Source organism: Macaca mulatta, chromosome 2 (genome assembly GCF_049350105.2).
Source record: "Macaca mulatta isolate MMU2019108-1 chromosome 2, T2T-MMU8v2.0, whole genome shotgun sequence".
NCBI classification, from domain to species: Eukaryota; Metazoa; Chordata; class Mammalia; order Primates; family Cercopithecidae; genus Macaca; species Macaca mulatta.
The window spans coordinates 49,143,217-49,156,545 of record NC_133407.1 but is presented as its reverse complement, the minus strand read 5'-3'; the positions used below and the strand labels follow the sequence as shown (position 1 = coordinate 49,156,545).

Genomic DNA, 13,329 nt, shown 5'->3' with positions numbered 1-13,329 from the left:
TTGCATCCGTGCTGACATCTGTTGTTTTTTGACCTGTTAACAATAGCCATTCTGACTGCTGTGAAATGGTATCTCATTGTGGTTTTGATTTTCACTTCTCTGCTAATTAGTGATGTTGAACATTTGTTCATGTATTTCTTGGCCACTTGTATTTCTTCTTTGGAGAAATATCTCTTCAGCCATCCCAATACTGGGTATCTACTCAAAGGGAAAGAAGTCATTATATAAAAAAGACACCTATACTCATAAGCTTATTGCAGCACTGTTCACAACAACAAAGTCATGGAGCCAACCTAAAAGTCCACCAGTAGTTGACTGGGTAGAGAAAATGTGAAATATGATATATATAGACCATGGGATATGACACAGCTACAAGAAAGAATAAAATCATGTCCTTTGCAGTAGGATGAATGGAGCTGGAGGCCATTATCCTATGTGAGCTAACTTAGAAAACCAAATACCACATGTTCTCACTTATAAGTGGGAGCTAAACAATGGGTACACATGGACATAAAGATGGAAAAAATAGACACTGGGGACTCCAAAAAGGGGGAGGTTGGGAGAGGATTGAAAAGTTACCTGTTGGGTACAGTGTTCACTATGTGGGTAATGGATATACTAGAAGCGAAATCCTTACCAATATGCAATGTACCCATGTAACAAACATACACCTGTATCCTCTGAATCTAAAATGAAATTTAAAGAAATAATAAAAACAATAACTATTCAGCTGAGCTCATATTGTAGAACCATACGAAAATAAAGTTTTATATTTTTTAACACTGAATTTTGTGTTTGTGTGCAACAGTGAGTAACTGAACAAGGGACTTGGAAAATATGTGTTGACTCAATAAGTAAATGAATGAATAGATGGAAAAATAATAATTATAGGGATTTTTAAACATACAAAAAATGCAGTTTCAGTATTTATCACATATGACCAGTCTTGTTTTAATCTGTCTACCCGAATTAACTTTAAAACACATTGTAGGCACGATATCATTTGATTGGATATTACTTCAGTATGTGTCTCTAAATTATAAGGACTCTTTTTTTTAAAAAAAGTAAATGAAATTAGCAGGCTAAAAAGTTAACTAATTTCTCAATATCACCAAATATCTAATTAGTATTCAAATTTCTCTAATTTTCTCACAAATGCTTTTTTATAGTTTTTACAAATCAGGTCCGAACTCAGGGCCATGACTAACATTTGTTTGAAATGTCTCTTATGTTAATATTCTGTATATTTCCCTTCCCTTTTGTGCCTTTTGCCATCGATTGCATAAGTCATTTGTCCTATAGAATTTTTCATGTTCTGAATTTTATTGCTGACATCTCTTTCCTGTCACCATATCTTTGTCTCTTTATTTCTGGTAAATTTGTAGTGTAAATGGTAGTGAAATCCGAAAAGTATGTATCCTGTTTAGGTTACATTTTCTAACAATAATACTTCATAAATGGTGAGATGGTTGAATTTTTGAATTGGTTGATAAAAGCATGTAGGTGATACATGTCAACACTATTGTTTTTTTTTTTTTTTCTCCAACTAAGATTTATTTCTTATTGCAGTCATGATGATACTGAATAGCAAGTTAGAGGAAACAGCTGTTCATGTGTAATGTTACTAACCAGACCTTTCTTTAACAAAATTACGTATTTGTGATTTGGTTTAGGTTATTTATAAAGAGCAACAGTACTGAAACAGTAGGAGTTCTTATTTGGCATAGGATTGCTAGACATGGTCAGACTACACATGAGTAAGCTTTGCCTTCTGAGTCATTGGATTTGGTAACATTTTTGTCTACTCAAGGGTCTGGCCAACTTTACTTTTCCTACTAAGGATGATGAAATCCTTGCTGTTAACTTTATGCTGGAATTGTAAGTGTGAAAATTCATCCAGTAAAACCCGAAACTTGTAGTTAATTCTTATGATTTATATAGAAGAATTTAAGTAAGAAATGTAACTTTAAATAGAGTAATTTTATTACAGATAGACTTTAAAAGCCTCTTTGTTCTTATAAAATAAAATGTGGTATTCCCTATTTTGAAATTTATTCTGAATAATGTTAAATTTTCATAATCAGTTAAGCTCTGTTGGAAACTTTATAAACGAAAATTTTTTTAAATAGTTGATTTTAAAAAATATTCTTAAGATATATTTACTTGGGCCTGATCACCCAGACTGGAGTGCAGACATGTGATCTTGGCTCACTGCCATCTCTGCCTCCCGAGTTCGAGCGATTCTCCTGTCTCAGCCTCTTGAGTAGCTGGGATTACAAGTGTGTGCCACCATACCCGACTAATTTTTGTGTTTTTAGTAGAGACGAGGTTTCACCATGTTGGCCAGGCTGGTCTCAAACTGCTGCCCTCAAGTGATCTGCTCACCTCGGCCTCCCAAAGTGCCGTGATTACAGGCATGAGCTACTGTGCCTGGCCAGGAAATACCTTTTTCTTAGAAAAAAATCCAAGACTGTTGATGTTTATCTTCATGGAATTTTTTTTTTTTTTTGGTTGACTAATGAATGTTTGAATTTAGTATTTCTTTGTATATTGTACTGATTTATATTTTATTGTAGTTATTTTCAAAATTTGATGGATAAGTACATTGGTTCATCTGCTGTAATTTTTATAATGCATTATTGCCATGTTTGGTGATTATTGCTTAGGGGATACTCAAAACCTGTATTGTTTTCTTATAAATAGAGTGCAAGTGAGAAACAAATGATGTTACTCAGAGAATATTGAAAAGATGTTAGATTTGCTTTCTTAGAGTGTGGGTCCTTCTAAATCTTTAGTTAAAACAAAAACAACAACAACAACAACAACAAAAAAACTGTTCCAGCCCTTTTGGCATTTGTTGATGCACTTGTTTCTTTTGTACATTTTCCAACATACCTTTTCCTATTAATAATAATCATTATCTGTAGTAGCTTATTGTAGGTGTTTTGAGACAATTCCTTAACTCTGTCTACTTCTACTGAAAAGTGTTATGTGGGACTGAAAATAATAATTCATTATAAAATGGTCGTTAACAGTTGTGTATTTACTAGGGCAGTGGTTATTTTGATTTCATTTATTCTTTAAAGATAAACCAGAACACAATAAATAATGTTGTTGCTTATAAGAATTTTCATAAAAAAGCAATCTCGAATAGTAGAAAAAAATTAAGATTTTGTTTTTAAATATTTGCTCCCAGTCGTCACAATTTATTTTAGAAAATTGGGATCAGATTTAATGGTTGTATTGTTTTTTGTATATGTCATTATTTTGATGAATATAATTTGCTGATATCCTTGCTGATGTCATAAATCAGGAATGATTTATAGATGATGGTGAAGTTTGTTAATTAGATAATGTCAGAGAATCTTAATCATTATGGATTATAAAAAATGTTCATTTTATGGAAGTTTTTCTCAGTGTTGAAATACTCTATTGATGGCATGCTTTTTCTTAATCATCGGTGTACTTTTTTTGCATTGAAATAACTGTCATTTGAAGGTTCATCATTTGTCAGTAATACAACCAATTTGAATCATCTGTTGTTTCAACAGCTCTTTGTTTAGTCTTGTATAGATCAACAAACCAGAATATTCCCATGGGTTTAGTGAGGTCTCTGATTATTGTAGTGAGTTGTAAAATGTGAGCATTTGATCTCTTGGTAAATCTTCTTGTGTTTCCTTTTGTCTTTGCAGATAAATTATTAGTCATAACTGTAGCAACGAAAGAAAGTGATGGATTCCATCGATTTATGCAGTCAGCCAAATATTTCAATTATACTGTGAAGGTATGGTATATCCTTTAACCTTTGAAGATCCTATAATGTGTGCCTAAAGTACAGTTTTCATAATAACAGCACTACAATCTGTAGTCCTCACAAGGAAGATAGCATTTGGTTACATAATTGCTGTTAGTTCATATAGTTTTTGGCCTTATTAATATTTCCTAACACAAATAAATGGTAAATGCTTGAGGTGAGGGGATAGCCAAAGTATTCGGATTTGGTCATTACACATTGTATGCCTGTGCCAAAATATCACATGTACCCCATAAATATGCAGCTATTATGCACCTGTAATAATTAAAGTAATACTGTGCCACTTAAACAATAATTTCTTAATTTTTGCCAATGCTTTGTATAAATATGTTCTATAAAACAGCAAAAAAAATGTTAATATGTATTTGCATATATATAATTTTTTTCTGGCAGGTCATATACAAATACAATGTTAATAAGATTTGGCAGGGTTTTTTTCACTGAATAATTTTTTCTGTAATGGACTTTGCTATCATAGGATGATTGTTTGTTTACAGAGAATTAGAAACATAAATGTGAAGAGGGTGCCTTGTCTGTCTATTGAGAATTTTCTCTCTTTTTTTTTTTTTTGGTTCGTTTGTTTTCATTTAGAGGAATTTGGGAGCGTTGTTACTGTATTTTTAACCAAAGCATTTTAGAAAATTTATCTCCAGGTGAACATCTCTTTGACAAGTGATCAGAGGAAACTTGGGGAAACTGATAGAACTATTAAACTTAGCTATGAGAGGCCTGCCATTTTATTTACTTACTTGTTTTTTTTAATAGAAAGAAGGATCTGTCAGCCAAGTCTTTTCTACAAATAAGAGGAGAACAAGGAGATACCTAGGTAGGAACACAAAAAGCAAAAAAACTTTTTTTTAAAAAAAGAAGAAAGATTACTTTTTGGAGAAAAACTGATCCATTTGAGTATATAATGTATTAAAAAGGTAGTTTTTATTAAATATCCACTGGAATACTAAATGCAGATGTAAATATGGAACAGCTTAATGTTAATATAGAATAGCTAATAAACAGCTAAATTTTGCTGAAAAGGAGATGTAGTGGTAATAACTAGATGTTTAATACAGGATAAATGAAAAACATGTTAGAAATATGTTACTATGGTAGAAGAAAAATATATGCACCAATAGGAGACACTGTGGAAATAAAATTAAAATTAAGATAAAATAAGGCTGAAATCTAGTTGGGGAATCATTAGGGTTCAGACTGGAGAGGGAGTGGAATGTTTCTTATATGCAAGGCGCCTTGTAGGGAAATTTATTTATGATATGCTGTTAAGTCACTATATGAACCGCGTAAGGTGGATACTACTTTATTTCTGGATGAGGAAAACTTGTCCTAATGCAAATAACTATAAAGTATAATATCAGATCTTGGACCCCATCCCCACTTAACTTACTGGATTTTATGATCCTTTTGCTGTCTCCTCATATAATGCAGTGGTTCCCATTAAGTGGTTCCACAGTAAGTGTGGACCTTAGACCACCAACATCTGCATCACCTGGCTGCTGGTTAGAAAGAAAAAATAGTCAGACTCCACCTCAGACCGACTGGATTACAAATTCTGGGAGTGATACCCTGAAGTCTATGTTTGAACAAGGCTTCCATGAGATTAAGATGCACACTGAAATTTGACAACCACTAGTGTAGTGGAACAAACATAGAGGGTGGTGCTTAACATGGTGTATTGCACAGAGCAGATTCTCAGATGTCATTGGGTCCAATATTGCTTCAGAATTAGGGATTCCAGATGGGTTGTGAAACAAATCTCAGGGCCAGAGGAGGCCAGTTTTTAGAGCAAGTACTATTAATGCTTCAAGATTAGCCTAGTTTGAATCCAGATCCAAAACAGCTTGAGTTTTCTTGGGTTGTATTTTTCCCTCAACCTTCCGCAAAGGAAGTGATAAGTTTTAACAAGACATTTGAGGCTGGGAGCCCCACAGGCTTTCCCGGCAAGACTTATCTCTGACTCAGTATTAAGTAAAGTTAGAACTAATGTTATTTATTATTAAATTTTATTTTATCCTTTTCTTGTGTGTTTATTTTTAATTTCATTCTCCATTAATTTCCCAGATCTCTTAGTAGATTATTATAATGGCAACTTCAGACTTTGTTTTGATGAAACGAAGAGAAAAGGTGTGTGTTTTGGGGGAAGGGTCATGTATTGTACTTTCTGTTCCCTTAGAGTCAGTGTGTCATAATGCATTTCCAATTCAGGGAGCAGCTTCTGAGGCTCAAGCAAATAGTGAAGAGAAAGGGTACAGGGTAATTAAAATGAAATTTAAAATAATCGTACTTAGGCAGTTTTTTGCATTGAAAAATCCTTGTTAAGCTTTAGACAATTACATAAGTTTAAGAAGTATAAGGTAAAGAAGGTGATTTTTTTTTCTTGATGCCCTCTGTAATTCCCTGAAAAACCCATTTGGGTTCAGTAGGAAAATCACTTAGAGGCCTCTCATCAAGGAGTCACTGAGCTTCAATATTGATCATAAAGATTTCTTGCCAGATTAAAAAAAGGGATATGGGAAATTTATTCATTTTTCTTCTTTTTGGTCTGAACAAATAGGAATAAAATGATACAATGTGAGAAATACTTTCTGGGTCTACTTCCTTGGGTTAGACTCACAACTTTTGAGATGGTAAAATTGAGAAGGGCATTTTGTGGATGGATAACATTAAAGAATTTTGATCTCACTTAGGCATCTAGATTTTTTTTTTCTAGCATCATGATTTCATGAAACATTAGAAGAGTGGTTATTGTACAGTACTGTTCAAGTTGATGATGTCTTTAAGTTTTTCATAGTACTTTCATAATTTGAGTTTTGCTCAGGAATGAAATGTTTTGTTCATAGGTCCTTGGTCAAGGAGAAGAATGGAGAGGTGGTGATGGAATTAATAGTATTGGAGGGGGCCAGAAAGTGAGATTAATGAAAGAAGTCATGGAACACTATGCTGATCAAGATGATCTGGTTGTCATGTTTACTGAATGGTAAGAGAAACACCTGTGAATTTTAAAATCTGTATTAAATTACTTGTAAAAGAGCTGAGATTTGTGTTTGTAGATGATGTATTAAAATATGGTTGGATGGGTGGCTCACGTTTGTAATCCTAGCACTTTGGGGGGCCTAGGCAGGTGGATCACAAGGTCAGGAGTTCAAGACCAGCCTGGCCAAGATCGTGAAACCCCATCTTTACTAAAAATACAAAACATTAGCCGGGCATGGTGGCGGGCACCTGTAATCCCAGCTACTTGGGAGGCTGAGGCAGAGAATTTCTTGAACCCAGGATGCGAGGTTGCAGTGAGCCGAGGTTGTGCCACTGCACTCCATCCTGGCGACAGAGCGAGACTCCATTTAAAAAAAAATTATTGACAAGGAATCATTGTTTTAAAAAGTAGATATTACTCAGTTATAAAACTATTGTATTAATTAGTTTTCATGCAACTATAAATTCCTGAGACTGCATAATTTATAAAGAAAAGAGGTTTAATTGGCTCACAGTTTCACAGGCTGTATAGGAAACATGATGCTGGCCAACTGCTTGGCTTCTGGGGAGGCCTCAGGAAACTTAGGATCATGGCAGAAGGCAAAGGAGGAATGAAAGTCTCACATGGTTAGAGCAGGAGGAAGTGAGGGGAGGTGCTACATACTTTTAAACAATCAGATCTCGTGAGAATGCTGTAATGAGAACATCACTAGGGGGATGGTGCTAAACCATTAGAAACTGCCCTTATGATCCAGTCACCTCCCACCTGGCCCCACCTCCAGCACTGAGGGTTACATTTCAACATGAGATTTGGTTGGGGATGTAGACTCATATTATATCAACCATGGTCTGACATGATGTAATGCCATCAAAGACAATGAATTATCATGAACACTAATGAGACAACATGGCAAGAGCTAACTAACGTTTTTGTGAAATTCATACTTTAGTCTTGAGTTAAGAATAAATATCATATTGAGCTTTACTCTTGAGAAGGGTGACTTAATGGATTCTGGTTAAACAGAAGAAAAAAGACCACGCAAAGTTATAAATACAAGTGAGACGTAAGAAAGCCTGTGTTACTAAGAAAGAAGAACCTTTTTAATGTAAATGTATTTTGTGTAATATTTCCCTCCCTTATTAAAATATCCACTGTCTTTTTTTGCCATCTTCTTATAATTTTATAATAACATCAAATTGTCATGAGTTATTAGTTACTACTTCCTTTCTTTTATTCTCTGTATCTTATTTGTTTTTGCTATCGATTGCTCATTTTAAGTCCTCGTGAATTTTCCCCTCTAACTTAGGAAAGTCGTTTTATATGTTTCTTCTCAACTTGAAAATGTAAAGACACAAATTATTTGCAGATGAAAAGAGTAATATTTTTATGCATTAATATACATAAGAAAGTTGTAAATTATGAAATGAAAATAGATATTAATATAATGAAGTGTGCCATACACACTTAAAAATTTTCAAAAGGTACATAACACTTGCATCTGTAAAATTTTCCTGTTATATTTTACGCAAAAAATTAAGTTCTACCTGTGGTTACCTATTTTGCAAGATGAAGTATGGTAAGGCAAGTGTTAACCATAGTGTACTGGCAATTTTTCTACAGCATTTGTTGTTTTTTTTTACACTTAGAAAAAGAATACCAAGTTCATTAAAATAGCTCTGTAGAATAAATACTGAGTATGTTTTGGTTTGAAATTACCATGGATTTCAAACAACCATATTAGTCAACTTAAACTTGTCACATGTACATTTTCACTTTGGCTCTGAGGCAGATTCTCCTTGTAAGAGTTACTACATACGAGTCAGTAAAGATTTTAGATCCCCAAGGTTCCTTTTGGGTTTTAGGAAGAACTCCTTTTCTCTACCATTACTCTCACATCACCATCCGCCACCTCTGGCCCCCTATCTAACGTTTATCCTTGTGGACAGCTGATATAGTGAGGGACCTATTTTTTTCTCATGAGAATTAGGACACTGTGAGATACCTAAAGCCAGCTTGAGTTTGAGTTTGTTGATTTAGATGATACTTTTTAAGACCTAGCTTGACAGAAAAGATAATAAAATTTTAATGGAAGACACAGTGTCTTCCAGGCACTGTTAGTGTTTGGGATATATCACGGAAACAAACAGATGAAATTTCTTACAACTCCTGTGAGAACAGCCAGCTAACTGAAAACATGGGTGCCCACTCAGCCAAATAATTGTCTAAGAAGAGTCATTAACATTTTCTCCGTCATTACCTACCATGACTACCCTCTGGAAAAAACCTAGGGGTCATGAGAAAGTAGCCAGGGGAGTAAAGAGGGATGAGCAATTGAAGCCACATAAGAACTTTTTTTTAACCCCACTTATTTTTTAAAAACAACACACTTTTTAAAAAGTATATACAGAGTGATGAATTTAGTTGAAAATTGTAGGTAATCTAGGGCCCGGGAGAATGAATTAAGTGAACTAAGCTGTTTGTAAATGGTTTGAAATATGATGCCCATTCTGTAACACAATTCTTAAACTCTTAATTAAGGTTAGTTCTGGTAAAGGGCTGGAATTCAGGATATATTTATTTTAATAAAGCAAACACATTCTTATTTTTTACGTGGTATTTTTAAGGACAATTCAACTGTAATAATTAGTTTTATGGAAGCATAGGTCACTATTATATGAAAATATACAGAGATTTATAAACTTGGTGGTTTAGATGAGCCTTTTAAGAAACACAGCTTTGTTATGGTATAATTTATATAACATGCCATAAACATTTGTAAGTGTAAAATTCAGTGAATTTAATTAAATTTACAGAGTTGTGCAGTCATCCCCATTATTCAATTTTAGAACGTTTCCAATACCCCATAATTATCCCGTATGCCATTTAGACATGCTAAAAAGCCCGAATTAATTTGGAAACAATTTTGTCACATTCCTTCCATGGAATATGTATACTAAAATTACTTTTGGATGAACATTTAAAATTAGAAACTGGCTCTTTATAAATATAATGTGTAGGGTAAGATTTATTATACTTAATTTAGATAAAAATAAATATTTGGCAAGGTTTTAGGTTATTCTCAGAACAAAAGGAAAACTGAAGATATCCATATAATAAATTCAATCTTTTTTGCAAGTTATTTCATGCTTCAGTGTGTGTGTGTTTCCTTGCAATTAAAATGGCTTATAAAGTTTGATAATCTCTCCTTGATTAGAACACCAAAAAATATGAATTTGGTGATTTTTTTTTTTAAATAGGCTAATGAAAATTTTGGGGACAAATACTACAATTTGGTAGCTATCAACTCCTTTATGGAGAAAAATGATGTCATAAATATTTTATAGTATACCTTAATCAAGTGAATGAGCATGTTGAGTTTTATAACTGGGTACTTTACATTTGTTTTATAATTAAGTTACAAAGCTTGTATTTCTTCTATTATCGTCATATTGAAGAGAAGTGATCAGACCTAATTATTATATGTTGGCTAGTGCTTTCTTATTATTTTTGTAAGGATAATATATAAACCAAAATATAACAAATTATTTGTGTTTTTGGGAGTAAATTTGTTACATACTTAATATCCTCACACAACTTTTGCTGTGCTGCTTACAGTAAAATATAAACTAGCAGAGTCTCAGGCCCTAAAATAAACCTATGGTGAAGTAAGTTTTCCAGATTTGGGGGCATCAAATAAAGTCGCCTAATAAAAATTTTGACTGTTCTTTTTTCTTTTTGACTAAAAATTTCTTTTAGATTTAAGGAAATTTAGAAGAAAACCAGTTAGAAATAATGTTGGCGTAATTAATACTTGAGTTTGAATTTGGGACAGGACAGACATTTACACTTTCATTGGTGGCACTTTGTGTAACTCAACTGATTAGAATGTAGATGTGCACCATATTGAAGACTCCCGGCATATGAAATATTTGAAAGACATTTGGTGGTGGTTACTGGCCTTACAAAAAAGGAGTATTTCTTTTATGGAAATATCTACTCAAAGATATTGATATATAGAAACCTCCCAGTTCTTTGAAGTATTTGTTTAAAGATGATTATGAGTTGGAGGTAAGATAAAAGAATTGGCTGTTGCGAATTTAAGTTACCAGTAGGAAAGACTAAACAGAAAAAAAAATTGGAATGGTAGTCAATGGTATACTATACAAGTTGATATATATAATTAAAATAAATGTAAAGCGTAGTCATTATTTGAGCAGTTTCTTAGGCAGCTCTGATCTGCAAAGTTGATCCAAGATAAATAAACACTGGTTAAAATGGAGGGATAATTTCAGTCACACAAATCCTTGCTGTTCACTAGTGTACCTTATCACTTTGATTGTATATGCATAGTTTCTTTTCAGTTATGCTGAATTGTAATTGTGTGTTTCACACAGTGAAGCTGGGGCCTGTTCCTCAATTACATACATTCAGGGTGCAATAGCAAGAAATCAGTTGGGTAATGGTGAATTGCATTAGAAGAAGAAACAGGCCTCTTAAGAAGGGAAAATAATGGCGGATGCTTTGAAACTATTTTTTGAGATTTTTTGTTGTTCATTTGGAGAAATAAGATGACTTCTAAAGGCAGGAAGGTATCTGAACTTTTTAAATACCAAAGGATGGAAATTATTTAAAAGTTGAATTTTGATTAGAAAATATGGATATGAGGATATTGTTTCTGATTTCATATGTCAGCCAACTTTTGTTTTCCTTTTGGCTTCTCATTGATCATTATTTTGCTGAAAAAGTGGCATCAGTGAACAGGTTTTCCACTTTGCATTCAGAATACATATGTTGAGCACAAAATGTAATCCAGGCATTGAAGTTAATACTATAGAAAAAGAGATATAAATAGATGCCACCCTCAAGGAATTCTCATGTATATTGTACTAATTCTGCAGACAAAACATAACAAACATTGTGGAAAAAGAATGCATAGCTTTTAAAAAACCTGAATGTTGGCATAATCTCTTTAGAATCATTTATTTTTGGGAAAGTTGTGAAAGATTGTGTTTTATTGAGTCACTTAGATATTATTTTGAAAATAACATTTTTATGATTTTGTTGTTATGTTGAACAATAATTTATATGTGTTATTCTAAAGGTGACCAGATCTTACTTGTATTTAGGATACATTTTATACCTCTCATAATTCAGATTTCATTCCTAACATACTTGACTTTTATATTGTCTTACATGATTTATAGAAAAGACAAAGTTTTTTGAAAGAAAAACTTGTAAAATACAATATCTATAATTTTAACTAACAGCGGCAGATTTATTTGACGCTTTCTTGGTGGTGATGACATTTTAAGTGTGCAGATGCAAGGAACTTAGTCATTAGTGAAGGGCAGCATTTCATTATATTAGTGTAAAGGAAAGCCAAACCACATCATGGATCCTAGTTTCTGTACTGCTTTCTTCTTCCTCTTTTTTTTTTTTTTTTTGAAGGAAAGATTGAAATTATTAGCTGTACTTAAATATATTGCACTGCCTTCTGGTTCATCTAGAATAGTGTGAAATGTGTTTAGGAATTAAGTAGAAAATGAGTGACGTTTCCTTTCTTAAATTGTTCAAATGTTCTTCTTAATGTTTACTGAGTATGGACAAGCATATTCGTGAGTAAATTGAAATGAGGGAAAAGAAGGTAATGTACAAAAAAGTGTTAGATGTTCACATATGTGTTGATTGCCCCTGGGTATTCTTATATGTGATTATTTTGTCTGACTATTATATGTATGTAGGTGTGTATTCCCAAAATGGATTGTCTGCTTGAATTTTATTCTTCTTAGGAAAATGTACTAGGCATCAATCATGTTCAAAATATGATGCTGGCTGCTGTGGCTGGATCTGTAAAATATGCTTCTAGCTGCTATGGCTAGGGGACTGACTGGGGCAGAAATTCTCATCTCTGGATATATTTCTTTCTCAGCACCTTGGTATTTGTTGTATCTGGCATGTGGTGGCTACATCATAATAGATGATAGGAATTTCAATTTTTTTCTTAAATGTTTATTTCTTATTTATTCATTGATTTAATGAACACTTATTGTGCATTAAATATGTATCATATTTGAGATTTCTAATATTGCAGAAATAAACTTAACTGTCATTTCTTAACTAGAGGAAATTTTTCATTTAATTTATTCTATCATTTCACAAGTAAAGAGACTGACCCCGAAACAAGTAGATATTGCTTATGGTCCTACAGGTAGATAGCAGCTTGAGCAGCTTGCAGTCTTTTTCACCATTTTCTCTTTGGCTGCTCTTTATCTTAGGTGGTGTTATAGCTCTTGGGCCACTCTCAGAAGTCATTTTGGAGGAAGTAACCCTCCAGCTAGACAGTGTCCTCATTGACTTCCACCTCTGCCCAGCTTCAGCCAGGATTTCATATTCAGCAAATGAAATTATATACTATTCCAAAGAACATCCCCCACGTAATATTTAGCTTTTTTATTGACGCATAATATTTATACGTATGTATGTGGTACATATGATATTTTGTTACATGCATAGAATGGTAATGATCAAG

At 33.2% G+C, this 13,329-nt stretch overlaps 1 protein-coding gene across 4 annotated transcripts in view; it reads left to right on the top strand.

The window, feature by feature from the left end:
* Positions 1 to 13,329, top strand: part of PLOD2 (procollagen-lysine,2-oxoglutarate 5-dioxygenase 2) — a 90,587-nt gene that overhangs the window by 33,746 nt on the left and 43,512 nt on the right. For all 4 annotated transcript variants that reach the window (XM_015131980.3, XM_015131979.3, XM_077994152.1 and 1 more), the window contains exons 2-3: positions 3,693 to 3,784; positions 6,667 to 6,803. In XM_015131980.3, the coding sequence (XP_014987466.2) occupies positions 3,693 to 3,784; positions 6,667 to 6,803 (229 nt within the window). The remainder of the gene's footprint in view (positions 1 to 3,692; positions 3,785 to 6,666; positions 6,804 to 13,329) is intronic.